We start from the raw sequence: 25976 nt of genomic DNA, 5'->3' as shown, positions 1-25976 counted from the left end.
TTGAATGAAATGTTTAGCATGAAATGCTTCTTGTAAACTAATGCTGTCATATGTCTTCTCTTCCAGGTCGTGATGACTTGTCATCGCTATGGTGGGTGGTGGAAAGAGGGAACATCTGCATCTGTGGTGCAGTGAGTCTATGCATAGTTCTGCTGTTATGCCTGTGTATTAACTAGGTTTTACCTGATGTTTGCTTACACTTATGATGCTTAGGTGTTTATTTCTTTTGGGTAGACAGCTATGTGTAGTGCCCAACAAGATGGACTTAACCCTGATGGGTTAATTTGGACTTGGACTTACCCTGAGGGGTTAATATGTATGCTGGTCATGTGACCAAAGAGGAGGAGCTTTCAATTGGGTGTGGTGCACTACTGTTGTTCATAAGTTTGCTGTGTTAGTCGTGGTTGCATGTACACCTGAGGAAAGGGATTTCCCCGAAACATGTCGTGTTTTGCTACTATTTGATAAACGCAAGTTTATACGCCATTTGAGTGCCTCCTTCATTCAATATAGTATATATTTACATTGTGAAGTGGTGACTCACAGAGGGATTGTGCATCGGCAAACCAGGTGTCATAACTGGTGTAGGAGCCCAGCTCAGCAACCCCCTTGCTGTCATGTGAGAGCGAGGCCCTTTATTCCTACAGTTGAAAGTATTTGTAAGAGTAAGGCGTGGTCGACCGTATTGAATGCTGATGACAGATCAAGAAGGATGAGTATGGAAAATTGACCTTTGGATTTAGCTGTAAGAAGGTCCGTGGAGTGGTTAGAGCGAAAGCTAGACTGAAACTGATCAAGTAGGGAGTTAGCTGATAAATAATGGCTTAATTCTGCCTGTATATGGCGTTCAATTAGTTTGGATGCAAATGGGAGAAGTGACACTGGGCGGTAGTTGGCGAGTGTGGTAGGATCTAGAGATGTTTTTTTAAGTAGTGGTGTAACAACAGCCTTTTTGAGTGGCGACGGAAAGATGCCAGTAGAGAGGGACAGGTTAAATAGCGATGTTAGTGCAGGCATGAGAGATGAGGATAGCTGCGGAATGAAATGGGAGGGAATAGGATCCAAAGAACAAGTGGTTAGATTAGCTTTGGATATTATAGAGGAGAGATAATGTTCAGAGAGTGGAGAGAAGGCAGTTAGAGAGCAGTCAATGAGAGGTGTGGAGGTGGGATTTGAGGGCTGCGTGGAGAATTCACTTCTGATTTTCTCAATTTTATCAGTGAAGTATGTTGCAAATTCTTCAGCTGATAAGCAAGATGAAGGAGGAGGAGGGGGATGGAGAACGGAGTTGAAGGTGCTGAACAAGCGTTTTGGATTGTGTGAATGGGCGGATATTAGGGAGGAAAAATAGGACTGTTTTGCCACAGAGAGTGCGTTTCTGAAGTTTTTCAAGGATATTTTATATGAGATGAAGTCCTCACTTGTGTTAATTTTCCTCCAATGCCTTTCCGCTGCTCCAGAGCATCTTTTTAACTGTTTAGTGACTTTGGTCATCCAAGGTTGGCGACTGACACGGTGAGGGTGGACATTGATGAGGGGGGCGAGGTCATCCATGACTTTTGTAATGGAGCTGTTGTAGTGTATAGCAGCTGAGTCTGGGTCAGTGAAGGATTGTGTAAGGAGAGGTGCCAGGGCATCAGAGACAGATTGCATGTGTAGATTGCGATAGTTTCTGCGAATATGTGAGTGTGCTTGTGCCAGGGTGGTAGGAAAAGATTACATAGTCAAAGTGCTTTATGAATCACTGGCGAACATCAAATCACTTGAAAGGCACTTGCAGTTTGAAACAGCCCTATTGGGCCCTGTTTGTTCAATATTCAACATTTAAACTTAAAGGATACCCGAGGTGACATGTGACATAATGAGATAGACATGTGTATGTACCGTGCCTAGCACACAAATAACTATGCTGTGTTCCTTTTTTTATTTATCTGCCTTAAAGAGTTAAATATCAGGTATGTAAGTGGCTGACTCAGTCCTGACAGGAAGTGACTACAGTGTGACCCACATTGATAAGAAATTCCCCTTTTTATCGCTGTCCTGCTCTCAGAAGCCATTTTCTGCTAGGAAACTGTTTTATAGTTGGAATTTATTATCAGTGAGGGTCACACTGTAGTCACTTCCTGTGTGAGTCAGGACTGAGTCAGCCACTTACATACCTGATATTTAACTATTTCAGGCAGAGAAAGAAAAAAAGGAACACAGCATAGTGATTTGTGTGCTAGGCACTGTACATACACATGTCTATCTTATCATGCCACATGTCACTTCTGGTATCCTTTAAGATGTTGGGGATTATTATTCTTTTTTCAATTTTTAAACAATATGACTAAATGGTATCATCCTGATTCAAAACGTCTTGCTTTGATCGATATGAAACAGTACATATTTTGATTGATACATTTTGTTTTTATGAGTAGCACCCCGGGTGCTTTTCCTTTTCAAACAAAACTTACTTGGTTAAAGTGTACCTGAGCCAAAGCCAAAAGCTTGGGTACAAAATCACATATTTACCTAAGAAGAACGAAGCCTCTGGATCCTAATGTGGCTTCTCTCGCTGTCTTCTGGTCCCCCGTCAATGAGTGTGGACCCTCCAAAGATTACAGACAAGATCAGGGGTATGCTCCTTTTCAAACATAAGCACGCCTTTACTGCCCCTATGCAAGCACGTTCGCACATGCGCAGTAAGCTGGATCCTCTTTTGCATGAGCAGGAACATGGCCCTGATCAGCTGGAGGATCCACAGGTAGTTGTTTGTTTGTTTTTTGTAGATTTTGACCATAGGTTCTCTTTAAAGTATACCCGAGGTGATTTGCTTTTCACAAACGAAGGGAGCAGGCATGTATGGGCAGCAATCCTCATGCCCACTGCTTAGGGGGTTCACATCTGTTCCTTCGTAAAAGTCCCTGTAAGTCACGCCAGGTAAGCCAGGTAGCGCAGTACTGTGCAAGCGCTGGCCTGGGGGCGTGCATCCTTGATCGCGGTCCCATGGCTTTGTGCACTCTGAGCATGCACACTACGATTCCTTACATAGTGAGCATGCGCAAAGCATTCTGGACAATGGAAACGTAATCAAGGTCGCAGCAGTGTGCAAACTGACTGACCTGGCGTCCCTTACAGGGGCTTTAACAAGGGAACATAGGGCAACAGAGGTGAATGGAGGGAGCAGTGGCCATTTGTGAAAAGCAAGTCATCTTGGGTATCTATTAAGGTACTTTGTTATGCTTTTATGCTATTTCACAATCTACGATAAATAAGGAGTTTCACTACTTTTCAAGTTTGTTTAGTCAACCATGGTCCGTCCCTCATATCCATGCATGGATTGTTATAAGAATAATGTGCATTGCACCTAAATCTCTCACTCTATTTAATTCTATAGGTATCAAAATCAAGTGGTAGGCAGTTTCAGGCTGGTACAGACTTCAGATGGTTGTCATCCAAACAAGGCATCAAGACAGCTAACACACAAGCATATGATCTGGACTTTTTTGAAAGGAGAGTGGCAGCAAATTTCCTAATGTGAGGTCACAAAGACCTCATCTAATAAAAATTGGACTGAACAATCCAATAATTTACCTCTTCAATGTTCTTGTAATCCATGGGGAGACTCCAACAGAAGGAACAGAATCTTCCACCAATGGATGGGACTTCACAAAACCCAGGACATCATCAGGAAGGTGCTGAGAGGAATTATAATGCATGGAAGAGTCAGCACAACAGCCTGGGCTATATATAAAAATAAAATAAAATAAACAATGTTTATATTGAGATTTCAAAAAGAATAAATTACAGGCAAAAAACAAAATCACCATGACACACAGATAATTACATAATATACTATCCACTTAAATCCAGTCCATAAAACAACATCTATCTAGCAATAGCTATCTAGCCACGCCCCCCCCCCCCCCCGTTCTCAGCACAACGTTGGGTCCCGTTCTATGCAGAGACGAGGAGGGTGTCATAGGCACGCCCATCCTCGGATCTGATTGGCTGGAGCAAACTGCTTGCCAGGTTGCCATGGTTACACCACACAGAGACACTGAGCGATCAGCCTAACGGCTGGAGCTTGATGTAGGCGGCGGTTGGCGCGAGTTTTAGAGTTCAAGACTAGAGGCTATTATGCAGTCTCTCACCCATGAGGATTGCATTGTTGGACTACAGCTGCACATTGGGGGACATGTGGACGAGCATAGACAGTTGTCCATCAGGCAGGTCAGTCTCTCAGCACGTTGTTTGATTATTGTCACAGTGAGATTTATGTAACATTGTTTCATGGAGAATTATGAGTATGGTAATGAAGGGGGAGGTTCTTTTTCAGATGCCTGGGAATTGAACACAGCTTATATATTTGTGTTTGTGACTTGTACCACCTGTATGTCTGCACTGTATCTGATGAAGGGGACCCTCCGTGGCCCCGAAACAATTGTCATACGTTGCACATGCAATAAGGAATAAACTTCCTGAAATATTTACATTGGTGTGCTAGCCGTACTTGGATTATCTACATAAAACAACATCTAGTATATTATATCCTAAAAAATGCCAATTGCACTCTCCGCATAGACAGTTCAGCAACAGCCAGTGTGAGCCAGTCCTCTCAATTCTACTTGCACCACTATTTCAACAAACAGCAATCCTTCCTTTTCCTTAGGTAGTTCAATGGTCACTTCCATGGTCACTTTCACATGAAGTGACCATTGAACTACCTAAGGAAAAGGAAGGATTGATGTTTGTTGAAATAGTGGTGCAAGTGGAATTGAGAGGTCTGGTTCACACTGGTTGTTGCTGAACTGTCTATGTGTAGAGTGCAATTGGCATTTTTTTTATATAATCTTCTAGATGTTGTTTTATGGACTGGATTTAAGTGGATAGTGTATGCAAAATGTGAGCTCTATCTCTTGAGAATTGACAGAGATTCTAACGCCCTAAACTCCGTCCCTCAACACAGGCCGCAACCCAAATACTAGCCCTTATTTTCTTACATAACATAAAGAGCAAAATGACTAATGCAGGAAATATTGACCATACTTGAATAACCCAAAAACTACAATTCCTTCAAAAAGACTGCTGGGTTCTCATCCAAGCACTACACAGTATCACAAAACATTGACTTTTATCTAAAAAGTATAAACTTTATTCCAACATATATAAAAATACACCATAAAAATCCCTATATATAAGGGTAACCGGGCAAATTCTCACAATAAGCATAATGCAATTGTGAAATTAATCACATAAACATAACCCTGTCTGAGGCCTGCAGACATTCAGTCCAAAAATATATCCAATTGTATGTATGGCGAAATTGAGTATACTACTCAGCTAGTTTCAAAAATTGAAAAAATCTGCAGCAAAGTTTCTATGTTCTAACAGAGTCAGAAGATCAAAGATTGTATATCGCTCTAATCTGTATGCAGATAGAATCAATGAACAGTTCGCCACCATGTATTCACTGCTGTCTCATAAATTGTATGGCATCACCTGTCTGTAACTTTTTTAGATCTTACAATTTTTCAGGATGAGAACAATGTTTTACATACTCAATTATTTAGAAAGACCATTGCAAGTAATAGTTTATTACATGCTTACAGTGCACATTATTGTCCAGTTATCAAAGGAATCCCAATGGGTCAATATTTAAGGGCTAGATTAGACGGAACTGTAGTACAGAAGAAGGTTTTGAAAGAGAGGCCCAGCCATTAAAGAGAATCTGTACTATTCTATTTGTACAATAGAAAACATATCAATTGAGTCATTGTTATCTCCTGGATCCCTCTTTGCCATTTCCGCCGGTCCCCGCCACGTGCCTGGCTTTTAATCGCCAGTTTTAGGCAGTGTTTACAAACAAAAAACAGAGTCTCTTTAAGGAAACGCTTAAAAGATAGGGGTTACAAACAGAAATGGCTTAGTGCACCATAGAAGAGAGATAAAGATACAAATAGACAAACTTTTATTTGGGGTGAAGGAAAAACAACGAGATGAGGGGTTGAGTTTATTCTTAACTACTTCGCATCCAGACCTTTTTTCCCACTTATTGACCAGAGCAGTTTTGACAGTTTAGCTATCTCCTTATTTAATCAGAAATAACTTTATCCCAGGGGCGGAGTCAGCCATGGCCGTGTAAAAACGCTGGTGCCTGGAGCTCCTCACCCGAGATACTTAAACAGCATAGATAACCTTATTCCAGACCTTGTAAAAGGTCTCGAGGTGATGGCCAGAGATCCCCGGAGAAGCCAGAGAAATCAAAAGCACTATACCGAGGTGACTTGCAAACTCAGCACTAAAAACAAGTCTGTCCAGACCTATCAGCGGGTGCCTCCCAAGATGGCTGACAGCTCACTGACGAAAGACAGGCCTAACAAAGACACAGAGGCTGCTGAAATGATCTCTAAATCTTTAAAGGAAATCTGGGACTACCTCCATAATTTACCTACCAAGGAAGACCTTTCTGAATTCGCAGACAAAATCACCTCATCCACGAGGGAAGAAATACGAGGCATACAGGAAGATCTGAGTGTTCACGAGGAGCGGCTTACTGCCTTGGAACGTGAAATATCTACGCTGCAATCTGAGGTCGGTAAACTTAAAGAAGCACAATCGCAGCAGAAAACGCTAAATAGCTTGCTGAGATCAGGGATGGAAGACCTCCAAAACCGCAGCCGCCGAAACAATATTAGAGTGAGGGGACTGCCTGAAACTATTACTACGCAGCAACTCGAAGAGACACTGGCGTCCATCTTTAATGAACTACTCGGCAAACCAGCAGATACGCCGCTGAAACTTGATAGAGCCCACAGAGCTCTCAAGCCCATGCCAGCACCAGATGAACTTCCCCGCGATATCATCTGTCGGGTCCATCACTTTGCAACTAAAGATGCCATCATGAAAGCAGCACGCCAGAAAGACGCCATTGAATATGAGGGAACCCCCGTGATGTTGTTTCAGGACTTGGCGCCCAGTACTCTCATGCAACGCCGAGCACTACAGTCATCAAATCGCTTTGAGAAAACGAAATCACATATCGCTGGGGCTTTCCATTTCAACTGATGACTTCAAGAAACGACAAGTCATACACAGTGAAGACGCCTGCCGATCTGCCAGAGCTGTTCCGCACTTACGGCCTACCCACAGTCGAGGCCCCGGAATGGCAACCAGATCACATCCCAACTGGCCTACCTCAGCGTCCCAGACAGAGGAGACAACCACGCGATCAGCGTTAGCCGACACGAAACAGGAACACGGAGGTCGTGGACAATCTGCCAGATAAGTACTGTTCATGTGCCTTAATATTCTATCCTACTCCTGCTATAGAACTACTGCGCCATACCGGTTGCCAACCAGAGGACTGTGTCCCAAAAACTCGCCATTACTCACTCTCTCATTGCTTCCCTTACTCCCTTATGCATGATGGCTAAAGATAACCTTTCTATATGCATCCACGTATAGTGGCGGACTTCTGTTAAGGACTTCACGTAAGAATTAGATACCTTATTCTAGCGGTATTTACAGCCTATATTACTGTCTTCACTAGTAATACCAGAGATACAGTCTATGATTTAATTACCCCTGAATGACTTGATTATGTATGTCTATGTGATGCATGCTTGATCCACACAAAGGCTAAACTGAGGGGTGCTTTAAAGAGCTTATTATGACTAGCAACTGATCTCTATAGATTTAACATATGCCTAAACTGGGTGCAAGCCTATTTATACATATTAATCTGCACAGCAGAGAAATCCAAGTTAAGCACTTCTCTATATTAGAGACATTTGGGTGTGGATCACGCATGCAAGTGAACGTTTGCAATGTTTACCTATGGATAATATGCCTATGCCCTCTATGAGGGCGTATATATGCCTATCTTTATCTATCCTACTATGTAGATGCATGCTGGATCAATCTGCTATAAAATGTCTCTACACATGCATGAATATGGCGGACATCAATGACAGGTTTTACATTGCACAATAGAATGTATATAAGAGCAGCTTGCTGTCCAGACTTGCCTACCACCTCCAGCCTTCAGCTAGTTGTACCAACTGTCATATTGTCTCACGCTGCCTCCTCTTTTCCTCTGAGAAATGGAAAAAGGTGTTCTATTATACTCCTGGATGGGTGGGGAGAACCTTTACGCCCTGTGCGACGATGGTTCCCCCGCTCCCTCATAGGAAAGTCTTACAGACTACATACCACTTTACGGTATTAAACTCATGTAGTTACAGTAATGGCCCACTTTTGGGCTATTCCTTACTGTTTATGTTTAAATTTTTAGTCCGGGATAGGTGGCCAACGAACGTTTTTGTCCAATCAGATCAATTGCCAATCTGAAGATATCTCTTAATGCCAGGGGGCTTACACGCCTGAAAAAAGGTCCTCATTGCTACATGATATGCACAAACAGCGAGCAACCATCGTATTAATACAAGAGACACACTTTAAAGGTAATAATCCACCAAAATTAAAGGATAAGAGATACCAATCAATATATATGAGCAATTCCCCTGACTCCAAAACTAAGGGCACAGCGATTCTCTTACATAAAGACTTACTGATTAGTGAAGTGGAGACAACAAAAGATGACCAAGGCAGATTTATCAATATGAAATGTAAGATTGGAGGTCACAAATACACTATAAGCTCAGTATATGTACCTAACGCTGACCAGGTGGCCTTCCTACTGCGATATTTGAATATACTGGATTCTTTTGCAGAGGGAAGTGTCATTATCGGGGGAGACCTTAATATTCCGTTAAATCCTACTCAGGACACCTCACATGGCAAATCTTCCATTCCATATAACAAACCAAACAAATTAAAAAAAGCTTTGCATGACCGCCAGTTAGTGGACATATGGAGAACCCTCAATCCAACCACACGAGACTTCACATACTACTCCACAGTACATGGCATATATACCAGAATAGACTATTTGTTGATCTCACATAATTTATTATCTGACTCTCCCCTTGCAGACATTGGAATTATGACGTATTCTGATCACGCACCTATTTCTCTGACTCTCGACTGCAAAACTCGCAAAACTAGGCCCATGAACTGGAAATTTAATACCTCCCTGCTTGAAAACAAAGATATTGTCTCAAATATCAAAACCGAAATTGAAAGATACTTTACCACTAATTCAGCTGAGGATATGTCCTCTGTAATTGTCTGGGAAGCACATAAGTGTGTGCTAAGAGGCTACCTGATTCAATTGGGATCACGACTCAAAAGGGAAAGGGAACAGACACTAAAATATCTGACGTTAGAGGTACACACACTAGAAACCAAGCATAAACAATCACTAAATCAAACAGATCTCGATAAGCTCACCAAGGCAAGAGAATCAATTAAAAAAATTATACAATCTAAAGCTCGTTTAGCCGCATATAGATGTCAAAACCTATTCTACCTGCATGGAAATAAATCAGGACGCTTATTAGCTAGAGCCCTGCGACAGCAGCAGCAAAGAAACTACATATCGCAAATCATAGATTCTACCTCTAAAAAACATATTCGCAGTGAATCTATCGCTGATTCCTTTCGAAATTTTTACTCAACTCTTTATAATCTTAAGAAAGATAGTCCCCCTGATACGCATACCTTAATGGGAAAAATAAAGACTTATCTAGCTGAATCAAAAATGCCTAGGCTCCCCCAGATGTAATAGAGTCTATTGAAGAAGACTTCTCTGAGACAGAAATCCTATTAGCCATACAACAAATTAAACCAGAAAAGGCTCCAGGGCCAGATGGCCTACCAATCGAGTATTATAAAAAATTTAAGCAAATCCTTTTGCCACACATGAGTAAAGCATTCAATGCTACAGCCGATTTAGATAATCCAACCCCGTTCCCTCCCCAAACCTTAGAATCCCACATTTCGGTGATTTGTAAACCCGGAAAGGACCCAAATGCGTGCCAGAGCTACAGGCCTATTTCCCTCCGTAATTTAGATTTAAAGATTTTGCCAAACTAATTGCCAACAGACTAGCCCCCCTCATCGGCGATATTGTTGATTGGGACCAAGTGGGGTTTATCCCTGAACGTGAGGCTAGGGACAATACCACACGTACTCTGGATCTGGTCCAGTTTGCCCGGTCGAGGAATATCCCATGTATGCTACTATCTACAGACGCTGAGAAGGCCTTTGACCGGGTAGACTGGACCTGGATTATGGAAGTCCTATTATACATAGGGATGGGCCCCAAAATGATGATGAGTATTAAAGCCCTGTACTCCCTTCCTTCAGCGCGAGTCCGAGTCAACGGGGTCCTTTCCTCACCGCTTTACATATCAAATGGCACGAGGCAGGGGTGCCCGCTCTCCCCTCTCATTTTTGCTTTGTCCCTGGAGCCTTTTCTGTGTCAGATCCGAAACCACCCAGATATAAATGGTATTCATCTGACTAGTAGACCCCAAAAAGTCGCGGCATATGCGGATGATTTATTATTTTTTATCACAAACCCCTTAATAACCCTACCAAATCTTCTAGCTGAATTTAAAAAATTTGGAGACCTCAGTCTCTTCAAAATAAACTTTGACAAAAGTGAAGCACTCAATATTAATTTACCTCACAATACACAAGCTCACTTAGCCACACAATTCCCCTTCAGATGGAACACTACACATATATCTTATCTAGGGACAAAAATCACGCCAGATGTGAAAGATCTCTTCCAGATGAATTTCCCACCACTACTTGAGATTCTGAAAGCAGACTTAATAAAATGGGATCATCCCCACTTCTCTTGGATGGGGAGAATTGCAATATTGAAAATGAACCTGATGCCCAGACTTCTTTATTTATTTCAAGCTTTACCTATTTATATACCTAATTCATTCCTTCGAAGGGCCCAATCATTATTTGGTAAATTTATCTGGAAGGGAAACCCCCCCCCATCTCAAAAGACAAATCATCCATAGACCTAAGCACCTTGGTGGCCTAGCAGCTCCTGACATTCAGAAATACTACTATGCGGCCATACTGACAAGGATAGTCGACTGGCACCGACATCAACACTTTAAACAATGGGTTGAGGTAGAACAAGCTGCTACAACCTTTCCACTCATAAACCTGCCATGGTCATCTGTGGTTCCACGGCGCTCCTGGACTAGCCTGTCGACAGTACACAATGCCCTTAGGGTTTTTGCTTTGACAAGGTCCAAAAAAGATATCTCACCATGGCCCCCTCCTCATGTCCCAGTACTGGACAATACTGAGTTTGAACCAGGCTGTTCGAACCACTATCTGCGAGAGTGGAGGAAAGCTGGTATTAATACCGCAGACAAGTTGTGGAGTCGAGGGAATTGGCTCACGCTGACCGAATTAAAAAATAAGTTTAGTAATCAGAATCTGGATTGGCTAGGGCTGACCCAGCTACGTTCATTCCTTAGAACATTAAATATACGCCCAAATCCTACCAGACCACAATCTGGGTTTGAAATACTTTGCCATGCCCAGGGATCTACCCAAAAAACCCTATCTGTGATATACTCACTGTTAGTTGATCAACCTCTTGATTCACTTTCCTATTTTTCCAAATGGGAGGGAGACCTTCAATGCACATTCTCTGAGGCTCAACGATCCAAACTATGCATATTTGCCCATAAAACCTCTATCAGTGTAAAAACTCAAGAAATAAATTATAAGATACTCTCTCAGTGGTACTACACTCCACGAAAGCTGCATCAAATCTTTCCTAACACAAGCCCATTATGCTGGAGAGGATGCTCCTCTGTGGGCTCTTTGATACATCTTCTGTGGGAATGTACTTGCTTAATACCTTTCTGGAAGAATGTGGAGTCTCTAATAAGGGAAATGACAGCGAGGGAGGTCTCCTTTACCCCACAATTTTTTCTTCTCCATCTCAATAGCTGGAGCATCAAGGCCTACAAACATTCAGTGGTAAGACATATCCTTAATGCAGCGAAGGCACTCATAGTACGTAAATGGAAAACGCGAAACGTACCTACCCTGAAGGAGTTGGATACCGAACTGAACCATATAAGTAATATGGAAAATACAATAATGACACTACAAAATCGGTCAGAACAATATTCTAAAACTTGGAGACTATGGTCCTTTTACAGGGAATCTGAGGAATTCCGTAATCTTCTGTCTATATAGAGATCACTATAGGCTAAGATCCTCTACATTTACCTCTCTTCTCGCCCCCTGGCACTGCTTCAGACGCCTGTATTAATATTCAGTTCAGAGAACGTTGGCCTCCTATCACCCGGACTTAGTAAGTTGTGTTACAACCCCCTTACCCCCCCCCCCCCACCCTCATCTTCCCCTTGTTGTCCCTCCCTACCCTCCCACACCCTCCATCTATGCCCCTCCATCCCACTGTCATACTAGATGCAAAAGATATACTGATGTTCCAGAGAGATATACAATCAATACATCAAATATAATATTCTCGCTTAATAAATGAAAACATCTTGCATCACTGGGTTTACTTTAATTATCCGTTTTATTATTGCATTAACGTGTGAACTGACTGTTTATGTAATATCTTTATTAACAGTTGTGAAATATTTATAGTGCACATGCTTTTTCTATACAAAAATGTTATGCTGGATGTAGAACTCTCTGTTGATATGTACTACATTTCTTGATTTTCTCCTGCACTGTATGACAGTAACCTGTTTTACCCCTGTTCTGTTAAAAAATCATAAAAACTTTACAAATAAAAGTATTTGAAAAAAAAAAGAAATAACTTTATCCCTACTTAGGACACAGAAATGAAATATATATTGTTTTTTCAAGACAAACTAGGCTTTCAATTTTAGTTTTCTATGAATTTTAATGGGAAAACAAAGAAAAAAATAGAAAAAACATTTCTTAGTTTTACCAATTCCAGTTTAAAAATAAAAAGTGCTACTGTAGATAAAAAACACAAATTTTGTTTGGCTATTCTTACTGCTTATCTCAAAACTTAGATTATGTTCCAGTCACAATTTATGGTGAAGATATTTGATTCTGAAATAATGCTACAGAGTGTATTTTTCACTATGAAATGAGAAAATAAAAGTATTTTTAATAGTAAAAATCAATCTCGGGGGCGTGGCTTGGCTATGGAAGGGAGCGGTCGCACATGCTAAGAGCTCCGTGAATCCCTTCGGTTTTAGGCACCTCAATAGCGGGAACTCTTTAACATGAGCACTGAAAAGAAGAAGGGAACAACCCGGAGGAGGAGAGGGAAGAAACTGAAGGGAAATAGAGGAGAAATTGACTTTTATTTCCGCAACTCTTCCCAACGCCAAGGCCCTGTATCGGAAGACGACACTGACGCCATCTTGACTGAAACACCGAGAGCTTCGCAATCGCAGCAAGCAGCGTGCGGCTCCATCATGGGACAGGCCTCAGAGTCTTCCGGAGACAATTCGGACTCAGGAATCGACATTAAAACCCTACTACGCTCAATTCCTACTAAAGCCGACTTTGAGGTACTTGCATCCCGCATTGAGAACGCGTACAAACAAGACATCGCTGAAGTGCGCAAAGACCTGAATGAGCTGGGAAATAGAGTCGACTTACTTGAAAGGAGCCAAACGCGATCAGAAGACCTGCTAAGAACAGTGGTCACCCGTCTGGATTCTCAAGATAAACGTATGGATGACCACTGGATGAAAATGGACGATCTCGAAAATAGAAGCAGGCGTAGCAATGTTTGGGTCAGGGGCTTGCCGGAAGCCACAGGCCCGGAAGACCTGTTGCCTTCTCTGGAGGGTATCTTCAGAAAACTGCTAGGTAAGCCGGACACCTTCCCAATCGAGATCGATAGAGCTCAAGCCATAATGACGGCTGCTCGGGAACAGCGTGAGCTAGACTTCGATGGCACTACACTACATTTCTACGCAGATATCTCCAAACACACCCTGTTCTTAAGGCGAGCGGTTAAACCTCTGCTTGAGGCCCTGAAATCTGCGGGCGCAACATATTCCTGGGGGTACCCTTTCTCCGTTATGATCAAGAAAGATGGTCAGTCACTCCTTTTCTAGTCACCAGTCGACTTACGGAAGGTGGAAGAAAAGTTTTGCTTGGACAATATTCTACTGCCGGACTGGCCTGCTCCCGCCAAAGCGATCCCGCTACCACAAAGAGAGTGCTGGCAAACGGCCTCTGCTAAGAAGAGACGCGGTAGAACAACCGATCAGGCTGATAATGACAGCGGTGCAGACTCCGAGACTACACTTGAGTGAGTACTTTCCCCCTTTGTCTCCTCCGGGATGGGCCCCAGAAAGCAAGAGTTCCACTTGAATTTTTTCTCGAAGAAATTTTCAACATGGAACGTTAACTTTACGTATGATAGTTTGGCAGGTTGCCTTTTTTCTAACTACGTTTAACAGTTTGGCAAAAGTTTTTTCTCATTTTTGGTCACGCACAAGTCCTCAGATCGACCGTGTATGATGCTTCCTCACACGACTTGGCTGAATATTCCCCCCCCCACCCCTGGCCACTCTTGTTAGAGAAGGGCTCGGATGTGGGCCTGGTATGGCGAGGCCTATTTACCGTGTGGCTGAGTTGCAACTTCCCAGGCCATTTTGACTCTAACTAATCATTTTTCCTTTCACAGGTTGAACTGGCTTGCTCTTCAATGGCCGTAACTGAGCACGAGTTGCCTTTGCACCCTAGCATTACTTGTTGCATTTAAATGTATAAATACTGAATATGGCAATTGTTCCCTATACTGCTATCCTAGGAAATACATCAATCTCTTCCCAAATACTTATATCGCCACAGATAGGTTATCCCTATCCTATATAGATACGGCGTAAGTGAAAAGATCCACATATCTGGCTGAGGGGGTTGAAGGGGGGCGATAGATAGTTATACACAAGAATAAGATGATGCCTACCAATAATGGATAGTTGCAATCACTTCTTTCATGTTATCTGCACCTAAGTAATATATTTCCCGTGTTAATATGTAAGGCCCAGGCTAAAAGTGATATCTAGTTCTTTAAGCTTATTCTTCATATTGAATGTTTATTGTTCATTTAGGAAATGATGCTATCTAAAATATAGTGCCTTCCGCAGAGGGATGCTCGATGCCTGTCTTGGCGCTCCGCCTGGTTTTCCATTTCCCCCAAAGAGTCCCTGCAGTCTTAGGCACTATGCTTTTTTCTTTCCTCCTAGACTGTGTGGTCCCTTTTGCTGTGTCGTTGTCATTGATCCCTATGGGTAGCGACACGGCGGTGAGGTTTTTTCCTCAATTATCTGTTTGTAGGTGTGTAAGTTCTGTCTACTTTCTTTTCTTTCCTTTCCTCTTTATTTTCCTCTTCTTCTTTTTCTTTTCTTCTCTCCTCTGGAGTCGTACCCAACCCCCCCCCACATCTACTATAGTGAACCATGTCAGACATGCATTTAATGGGTGAACATAGATTGAAAATAGCCTCCCTCAATGTCAATGGCTTTAATGTGCCACATAAAAGGTCACAAATTCTCTATGGATTCCATAAGGAGAGAGTTAGTATATTAATGTTGCAGGAAACACATTTTAAAGAGGGCCAGGTTCCTGATTTGTCCACCTCCAAGTATTATCCACAATGGTTCCTTAGTGCTCCTAATACTACTAAAACCAAGGGCTAGAGGTGTAGCGAACGGTTCGCCGGCGAACGGTTCCAGGCGAACTTAGGGGGTTCGCGTTCGCCTGCACCAGGCGAACTTTTGCGGAAGTTCGATTCGCCCCATAATGCACTATGAGGGTCAACTTTGACCCTCTGCATCACAGGCTGCAGGCACATTGTAGCCTGCAGCCTCCGGCGGCCATTACACTCACTCGTGTGCCTGCTAGTGAGAGGAAAGGGACAGCTGCTGCAGACTTTTTCTCCTAGGGACAGAGTAGTTAGGTTCTAGGCTGCTTTGCTTGCTCCTGACTGATTATTATTGCTTTTAAAGCACCCAGCAACCGCTCTTTTCAGAGCTCAACCTGTACATTTTTTTTTTCTGTGTGTCAAACTGACACTTTTGTTGCATGCACAGCCTTGCTAATTGATAGTGTGTGTGCCACTGCCAGCAGCCCAGCACATTCAGTGACTACCTGTGTGTGTGACAGGGAGCTGCACATTGTACTACCCAGTACTGCACATACCCCAGTACCTGTTGTGTTTACTTAACCCACCTCATCACTGCATATACCTAGCGTTGTGTTGAGTGAACCCAGCTCACTGCATGTAACTACCTGTTGTGTTGAGTGAGAACCCACCTCACTGCATCTTAAGTACCTTTACTGTTGAGTGAACCCAGCTCACTGCATCTAACTACCCAGTACCTGTTGTGTTTACTTAACCCACCTCATCACTGCATATACCTAGCGTTGTATTGAGTGAACCCAGCTCACTGCATCTAACTACCTGTTGTGTTGAGTGTGAACCCACCTGGCCACCTCACTGCATCTAACTACCTGTTGTGTTGAGTGAGAACCCACCTCACTGCATCTTAAGTACCTTTACTGTTGAGTGAACCCAGCTCACTGCATCTAACTACCCAGTACCTGTTGTGTTTACCTAACCCACCTCATCACTGCATATACCTAGCGTTGTGTTGAGTGAACCGAGCTCACTGCATCTAACTACCTGTTGTGTTGAGTGTGAACCCACCTGGCCACCTTGCTGCATCTAACTACCTGTTGTGTTGAGTGAGAACCCACCTCACTGCATCTTAAGTACCTTTACTGTTGAGTGAACCCAGCTCACTGCATCTAACTACCCAGTACCTGTTGTGTTTACTTAACCCACCTCATCACTGCATATACCTAGCGTTGTGTTGAGTGAACCCAGCTCACTGCATGTAACTACCTGTTGTGTTGAGTGAGAACCCACCTCACTGCATCTTAAGTACCTTTACTGTTGAGTGAACCCAGCTCACTGCATCTAACTACCCAGTACCTGTTGTGTTTACTTAACCCACCTCATCACTGCATATACCTAGCGTTGTGTTGAGTGAACCCAGCTCACTGCATCTAACTACCTGTTGTGTTGAGTGAGAACCCACCTGGACACCTCACTGCATGTAACTACCTGTTGTGTTGAGTGAGAACCCACCTCACTGCATCTTAAGTACCTTTACTGTTGAGTGAACCCACCTCACTGCATCTAACTACCCAGTACCTGTTGTGTTTACTTAACCCACCTCATCACTGCATATACCTAGTGTTGTGTTAAGTGAACCCAGCTCACTGCATCTAACTACCTGTTGTGTTGAGTGTGAACCCACCTGGCCACCTCGCTGCATCTAACTACCTGTTGTGTTGAGTGCGAACCCACCTCACTGCATCTTAAGTACCTTTACTGTTGAGTGAACCCAGCTCACTGCATCTAACTACCCAGTACCTGTTGTGTTTACTTAACCCACCTCATCACTGCATATACCTAGCGTTGTGTTGAGTGAACCCAGCTCACTGCATCCAACTACCTGTTGTGTTGAGTGAGAACCCACCTCACTGCATCTTAAGTACCTTTACTGTTGAGTGAACCCAGCTCACTGCATCTAACTACCCAGTACCTGTTGTGTTTACTTAACCCACCTCATCACTGCATATACCTAGCGTTGTGTTGAGTGAACCCAGCTCACTGCATCCAACTACCTGTTGTGTTGAGTGAGAACCCACCTCACTGCATCTTAAGTACCTTTACTGTTGAGTGAACCCAGCTCACTGCATCTAACTACCCAGTACATGTTGTGTTTACTTAACCCACCTCATCACTGCATATACCTAGCGTTGTGTTGAGTGAACCCAGCTCACTGCATCTAACTACCTGTTGTGTTGAGTGTGAACCCACCTGGCCACCTCGCTGCATCTAACTACCTGTTGTGTTGAGTGAGAACCCACCTCACTGCATCTTAAGTACCTTTACTGTTGAGTGAACCCAGCTCACTGCATCTAACTACCCAGTACCTGTTGTGTTTACTTAACCCACCTCATCACTGCATATACCTAGCGTTGTGTTGAGTGAACCCAGCTCACTGCATCTAACTACCTGTTGTGTTGAGTGTGAACCCACCTGGCCACCTTGCTGCATCTAACTACCTGTTGTGTTGAGTGAGAACCCACCTGGCCACCTCACTGCATGTAACTACCTGTTGTGTTGAGTGAGAACCCACCTCACTGCATCTTAAGTACCTTTACTGTTGAGTGAACCCAGCTCACTGCATCTAACTACCTGTTGTGTTGAGTGAGAACCCACCTGGCCACCTCACTGCATGTAACTACCTGTTGTGTTGAGTGAGAACCCACCTCACTGCATCTTAAGTACCTTTACTGTTGAGTGAACCCAGCTGACTGCATCTAACTACCCAGTACCTGTTGTGTTTACTTAACCCACCTCATCACTGCATATACCTAGCGTTGTGTTGAGTGAACCCAGCTCACTGCATCTAACTACCTGTTGTGTTGAGTGAGAACCCACCTCACTGCATATAGCTAGCATACCCCCGAGATGGACAAAATGGACAAACCAGGTAGAGGCAGACCCAGAGGAAGGCCACCAAGCACCGGCAGGTTGTGGCTGTGCGAGGTGGTGTTGCTGTGATTTTGTGCGGACCTGCCCCAAAATACAGTGCTCAGAAGAAGGCACGTGCCATCACTTCCCAAAATCGTGAGGAGGTGATTGAGTATTTAACACAGAACACCTCATCTCCAGCAGCCACCAGCGCTACAACAAGCACCACATCCGCTGCATTTGACACTTCGCAGGAGTTATTTGGTGGTGGTGGTGAAATCACTGATTCCCAGCCACTACTGCAACAACAACAAGAAGGCGCAGGTACACCACCTCCTACGTCTGAGTTAGGTGGCGATAGTATGGACGTAACGTGTGTGGATGGGGATGATGGTGGACCACCTGAAGTTGGTGCACTTGAGGAGGTGTCTGAGGAAAGCGCAGCTGGCCAGGAGGATTATGATGACGATTATACGGATACCACATATGTTCCCGGTAGAGGAGATGACCAGGTGGACAGTTCAGAGGAGGAGTCAGAGAGGAGTAGAAGGAGACGACTCCATGATAGAAGCAGAGGGAGCTCGTCCTCAGAAACAGCTGGGGGCAGTGTCCGGCGCCATGTATCACCAGCTATGGCCAGCCAACACACATGCCCTTCAACGTCAGCTGCTGATGCCACCCTAGCGCCATCACCCCAAGGGGGTTCAGCGGTTTGGAAATTTTTTAACGTGTGTGTCTCAGATCGGAGCAAAGCCATCTGTTGTCTCTGCCAGCAAAAATTGAGCCGTAGAAAGGCCAACTCTCACGTAGGGACAAGTGCCTTACGAAGGCACCTGGAGAGAAGGCACAAACAGCTATGGCAAGAACACCTGAGGAAAAGCAGCACCCCTCAAAAGACAAGCCACCCTCCTTCTCCTCTTCCTCCTTCAGGTGCATCGTCTTCATCCACTTTCTCCCTTGCACCTTCACAGCCGCCCTCCTCCACACCGCCTCTTCCCTTGAGCGGTTCCTTCTCCTCTGCCCACAGCAGTACCCAGCTGTCCGTGAAGGAAGTATTTGAGCGGAAGAAGCAAATGTGTGCCAGTCACCCTCTTGCCCGGCGTCTGACAGCTGGCGTGGCGGAACTATTAGCTCGCCAGCTATTGCCATACAAGCTGGTGGAGTCGGAGGCTTTCCGTAAGTTTGTGGCCATTGGTACACCGCAGTGGAAGATACCAGGCCGCAATTATTTTTCACAAAAGGCCATACCCAAACTGTACCATGCAGTTGAGAGGCAAGTGGTGTCATCTCTGACACACAGCGTTGGGTCAAGGGTCCACCTGACCACGGATGCCTGGTCTGCCAAGCACGGGCAGGGCCACTACATTACATACACAGCCCATTGGGTCAACCTGGTGACCGATGGCAGCAAGCAGGGAGTACGTGGCTGCGCAGAGGACCGACTTGTCACACCTCCACGGCTTGCAGGCAGGCCTCCAGCCACCTCCTCTCCACCTGCTATCACCGCTTCGCTGTTGTCATCCTCCTCCTCTCCCTCCTCCTTGGCTGGTGCCACCATCTCCTCTCCAGCTACACAGCCCCAGCACCCCAGGGCCTATGCTGCATGCCAGGTGCGACGGTGTCATGCAGTGTTAGACATGTCTTGCCTGAAAGCGGAGAGTCACACTGGAGCAGCTCTCCTGGCTGCTCTTAACAAACAGGTGGAGCAATGGCTGACCCCGCACAAGCTTGAGATCGGCAACTTGGTGTGTGACAACGGCAGCAATCTCATTGCTGCGTTGAATTTGGGAAAGCTCACACACATACCTTGCATGGCACATGTGCTTAATCTGGTCGTGCAAAGATTTGTGTCCAAGTACCCAGGCTTAGAGGACGTCCTGAAGCAGGTCAGGAAGTTGTGTGGGCATTTCAGGCGCTCTTACAAGGCCATGGCACGCTTTGTGGACATTCAGCGTAGAAACAACTTGCCGGTGAGACTCCTGATTTGCGATAGCCCGACTCGCTGGAATTCTACCCTGCTGATGTTCTCTCGCCTGCTAGACCAAGAGAAAGCCGTCACCCAGTACCTGTATCATTACAGTACAAGGACACAATCTGGGAGGATGGGGATGTTGTGGCCCAACAACTGGACACTGATGCGAAATGCATGCAGGGTCATGGAGCCATTTGATGAGGTGACCAAACTGGTGAGTCGCGATGAGGGCACCATCAGCGACTTGATCCCCTACGCCTACTTCCTGGAGCGTGCCGTGCGTAGAGTGGTGGATACAGCTGTGGAGGAGCGTGAACAAGAAGAGTTAGGGCAGCAGGAGTCGTGGGGGCCATTTACACACGAACCCGATGTTTCCACAACACCGGCGGCAGCACAGAGGGGGGAGGAAGAGGAAGAAGAGGAGTCGTGTGGGGAAGGAGAGGAGTCAGACTCTGATGATGGTGATGATGAGAAAGGTGTTTCTGTGGAGGAGGAAGAGGCGGCGGAAGGAGAACAACCGCGGCAGCCATCACAGGGGGCTTCTGCTGCTCCACGTTCCCGTGGTATTGTTCGTGGCTGGGGAGAGGAAGAGGAGTTGCGTCCCGTCACTGAGGAAGAGCAAGAGGAAATGGAGAGTACATCTGCATCCAGCTTTGTGCAGATGTCCTCTTTCACGTTGTCCAGCCTGTTGAGGGACCCCCGTATCAAAAAACTCAAGACGAATGACCTGTACTGGGTGGCCACGCTACTAGACCCTCGGTACAGGCACAAAGTGGCGGACCTCTTAGCAACTCAACAAAAGGTGGAAAGGATGCAGCACTTGCAGAACAAGCTGTCAATGATGCTTTACAATGCATTTAAGGGTGATGTGGCTGCACAACGCAATCAAGGTGCCACTGGCAGTAACCCTCCTCCTCCCAAGTCCACGCAGGCAAGAACAGGACGCTCCAGCGATCTCAGGGTGATGTCGGACATGCGGACGTTCTTTAGTCCAACTCCTCGCCATAGTCCTTCCGGATCCACCCTCCACCAACGCCTGGACCGGCAGGTAGCCGACTACCTGGCCTTGAGTGTGGATGTAGACTCTGCGAAAAGCGACGATGAACCCTTGGACTACTGGTTGCGCAGGCTTGACCTGTTGCCAGAGCTGTCCCAATTTGCCATACAACTTCTCTCTTGCCCTGCCGCAAGCGTCCTGTCAGAAAGGACCTTCAGTGCAGCTGGAGGCATAGTTACTGAGAAGAGAAGTCGCCTAAGTCACGACAGTGTTCAGTACCTGACCTTTATCAAAATGAATGAGGAATGGATCACGGAGGGCTACTGCACGACCGAAGACTAAGTCAGTCCCCACACACAGCATCTCTGCCTGCTGGCCGCTTGACTGCCTTCTCCGCCACTACCAACAGGGTCCAGGACTCTAGGCGGATTCCTGAATTTTCGCTACACTAATTTTTCTGGTGCGTGTACATGTGCCCATCCCCCTTCGTGACCATTACCTTGCCGCGGTGAAGGGGCTTGCGCATCACAATGAAGCAATGACCGCCGGCTATTTGAGTGTCTCGGGTGGGGGTGGCACCCAAAAGATAATAAGGTTGTTGTTTCATTGTGGTCAGACCAAATTTGATCAGCTGGACAGTCACTGTTCTGTCATTCAGCTACATCAGCCGGGCGAGCATATGGGCTGAAAAGCCACCATCACCTGCACTCTCGTCACGGTGCGCACCAGTCCAGCACAGCCGTCACTACACAAACGGCTGTTTGCAGTCACTGCATACCTTTCACTGCATCTGTGACTGCACATTATACCTGGCAGTCAGTGCATAACTTTCACTTGAATGGATACACTTGTAAACAATTTAAAAATACAACCATGTAAACTTTCAAACAATTTAAAAATACAACCATCTATCATTTTCAAAAAATTAAAAAAAAGGGCAAAAAAACTTGCCCTCCGTAAAACATTCTTGGCAAATGCTTTCGACTTGGTTTGTCTTCCGCTGGCTCAAGGGTCCATCTGACCACAGATGCCTGATCTGCAAAGCACGGTCAGGGCAGCTACAGCATGGGTCTCAGCAGGCTACCACTTCGGGCCGGAATCCAACCTTCATTCCCCGCGGCGACAATGGCAGACTTGCCCTCCATAACGGATTCCCGTTAAAGGATTTAAAGTTAATTCATTTCAATTAGGGCCGCAAAAGGTCCTCCTGAGTCCTGTATTGTTATTTTTGGTCACTACCTCGGGGCGGGCGTGCATGCCTGCCTGCCTCCCTCCTTGCCTGGATGTGTGGTGGTAGACATTGATCAGGCTCCAACTGCGGAACGCAATACAAGAGGGAGCTCGTCCTCAGAAACAGCTGGGGGCAGTGTCCGGCGCCATGTATCGCCCGCTATGGCCAGACAGCCAACATGCCCTTCAACCTCAGCTGCTGATGCCACCATAGCGCCATCAGCCCAGGGGGGCTCAGCGGTTTGGAAATTTTTTAACGTGTGTGTCTCAGATCGGAGCAAAGCCATCTGTTGTCTCTGCCAGCAAAAATTGAACCGTGGAAAGGCCAACTGTCACGTAGGGACAATTGCTTTACGAAGGCACCTGGAGAGAAGGCCCAAACAGCTATGATTGGCAAGAACACCTGAGGAAAAGCAGCACCCCTCAAAAGACAAGCCGCAGAGAACAACCGCGGCAGCCGTCACAGGGGGCTTCTGCTGCTCCACGTTCCCATGGTATTGTTCGTGGCTGGGGGAGGAAGAATGGATACACTTTTAAACAATTTAAAAATACAATTATCTAAACTTTCAAAAAATTTAAAAATACAACAATGTAAACTTTCAAACAATTTAAAAATACAACCATCTATCATTTTCAAAAAATGTAAAAAAAAGGGCAAAAAAACTTGCCCTCCGTAAAACATTCTTGGCAAATGCTTTCGACTTGGTTTGTCTTCCGCTGGCTCAAGGGTCCATCTGACCACAGATGCCTGGTCTGCAAAGCACGGTCAGGGCAGCTACAGCATGGGTCTCAGCAGGCTCCCACTTCGGGCCGGAATCCAACCTTCATTCCCCACGGCGACAATGGCAGACTTGCCCTCCATAACGGATTTCTAATAAAGGATTTAAAGTTAATTCATTTCAATTAGGGCCGCAAAAGGTCCTCCTGAGTCCTGTATTGTTATTTTTGGTCACTACCTCGGGGCGGCCGTGCATGCCTGCCTGCTGCCCTCCTTGGATGTGTAGTGGTAGCCGTTTCTCAGGCTCCACACCGGATTCCATCCCTCATTCCCCGGCCATTACCCGGGGTCACAAATGGCAGACTTGCCCACCTCCATATGATTCTCGTGAAAGGAATGTGGTGTCATCTTTGCCCGCCATAACTGGTTCTCGTTAAAGGATTTAAAGTACATTCATTTCAAATACACAGCAGGGCCTCGAAAGTCCTCCTCCTGTATTGTTATTTTTGGTCACTACCTCGGGGCGGGCGGGCGTGCATGCCTGCCCGCTGCCCTCCTTGGATGTGTAGTGGTAGCTGTTGCTCAAGCTCCACACCGGATTCAAACCCCTCATTCCCCGGCCATTAGCCGGGGTCACAATGGCAGACTTGCCCGCCTCCACAGGATTCTCGGTACTGAACAAGTACACAGCAAGTAGAAAATGTAATTTAAAAACAAAACGTAAGCTTTTTAACAATGCCATGGAAAGTTGAGAAGGAAGTCACACATTACCTGACATCACTGAGTGAGGAAGAGCAATCTCGCCATGTTACGCATGGCCGTCACTACACAAACAGCTGTTTGCGGTGCGTTACACAGTGAGTTTGGTGTGTCAGTGCGAAGCAGTACTCTAATTACACTCCCTGATTGATGTATATACATGCAAGATGTTTGAAAGCACGTTATGCCTGCAATTTAGCATTCAATGTGATTTCTGCTCTTAAAACGCTGCTTTGCGTCACATCCAGATTTTCCCCCGGGACTTTTGGCATGTATCCCACTCCGCCATGCCCCCCTCCAGGTGTTAGACCCCTTGAAACATCTTTTCCATCACTTTTGTGGCCAGCATAATTTTTTCTATTTTTCAAAGTTCGCCTCCCCATTGAAGTCTATTGTGGTTCGCAAACTTTTCCCCGAACCGAACCTTCCGCGGAAGTTCGCGAACCGAAAATTGGAGGTTCGCGACATCTCTACCAAGGGCACAGCTATAGCCTTAGAGCTAAGAACCTCAATGCCCAGGTTGTGGACAGTATGGAAGATGAAGACGGCCGATTTATCTTTCTCAAACTGATCATTGAGGGGAAACCCTTTACGATTGCAAGCATTTACCTTCCCAATAAGGCACAGACCTCCGCTCTCTCAAATATCCTCGAGAGATTGGACCGTTTTAAAGAGGGTTATGTGATAGTCGGGGGAGACCTGAACTTCACTCTGGATCCTCTCCTTGACATCTCTAAGAGCCATTCTTCTGTTACATATAAATCATTAAAGGCAGTCAAGGGAAGGATCCTAGATATGCAGCTGATGGACGTATGGAGGATTTTTCATCCCACAAGTCGAGACTACACCCACTTCTCTGCTCCTCACAATGTATACAATAGGCTGGATGTGTTCCTGATCTCACATGCACTCCTCTCGTTTCACGCCTGCTCCTCAATTGGATCTCAGACTTGGTCTGCTCATTCACCAGTTTACCTAGAGCTCAAAGATATCTTCCTTAAAAAAGGTAACACTTCTTGGCGCATGAACACAAAATTATTTAAAGATCAAAAACATGCCTTACATTACTCACAGGTGCTTTCAGATTATATTTCTCATAATTGTAATGAAGAACTCGGCCCCAGCCCTGTATCCATTTGGGAAGCTCATAAATGCGTCCTTCGGGGTGCCATGATCCAGATGGGGGACAGATATAAGAGAGAGAGGAGTGCACAGATAGCCGAGATATGGTATGACATTAAAAAACTAGAGCTACAGCATAAACAAACTCTGGCAATCCAGACCTTGGCACTTCTAACAGAGAAGCGTAAACAGTTGCTACAACAGTTTGAATTTAAAAGGGTTGATAACTTTATCAGATATCGCGCTCATTTATATGAATATAATAATAAATGTAGCCGTATCATGGCCAGATCCCTTCGTATGCGTCAGAACTCATCTTTCATCCCAAAAATTATTTCTCGTTCAGGTTCCCTAAAGGTTAAAACAGAAGATATTCTACAAGCTTTCCATAAATATTATTCTGAGTTATACAATATAACTGGAACACTCGATGACAAACCTGAGGAGTCTGTGAGCCTGATCATTGACAGATTCTTGGATAGATATAAGCTCCCTTCTCTAAATACAGAACAATTGGAATTTCTCAATGAACCCTTCACAGAAGACGAGTTTCTTGCAATGGTAGGGTCCCTCCCTAATGGTAAATCACCTGGCCCAGACGGATTTTGTATTGAGTATTACAAAAAATTCAAAGCTACCTTATCCCCTCTCTTTACCAAAGCCTTTAATGCTTTATCTGTCACTTCTCCTCCCACTAGAGGTATGCTTCAGACTCATATCACTG

General features: G+C 45.1%; 1 protein-coding gene across 1 annotated transcript in view; it reads right to left on the bottom strand.

Annotated features, from left to right (window-relative positions):
• The window catches only part of LOC137509098 (semaphorin-6B-like), a 729870-nt gene that overhangs the window by 155234 nt on the left and 548660 nt on the right, over positions 1-25976 (bottom strand). The window contains exon 8 of the mRNA XM_068233804.1: positions 3577-3726. Within this exon, the coding sequence (XP_068089905.1) occupies positions 3577-3726 (150 nt within the window). The remainder of the gene's footprint in view (positions 1-3576; positions 3727-25976) is intronic.

The sequence above is a fragment of the Hyperolius riggenbachi genome, chromosome 1, assembly GCF_040937935.1.
Source record: "Hyperolius riggenbachi isolate aHypRig1 chromosome 1, aHypRig1.pri, whole genome shotgun sequence".
NCBI classification, from domain to species: Eukaryota; Metazoa; Chordata; class Amphibia; order Anura; family Hyperoliidae; genus Hyperolius; species Hyperolius riggenbachi.
Note: the sequence above shows the minus strand (reverse complement) of the source record. Positions and strands in the feature narration are given on the sequence as shown.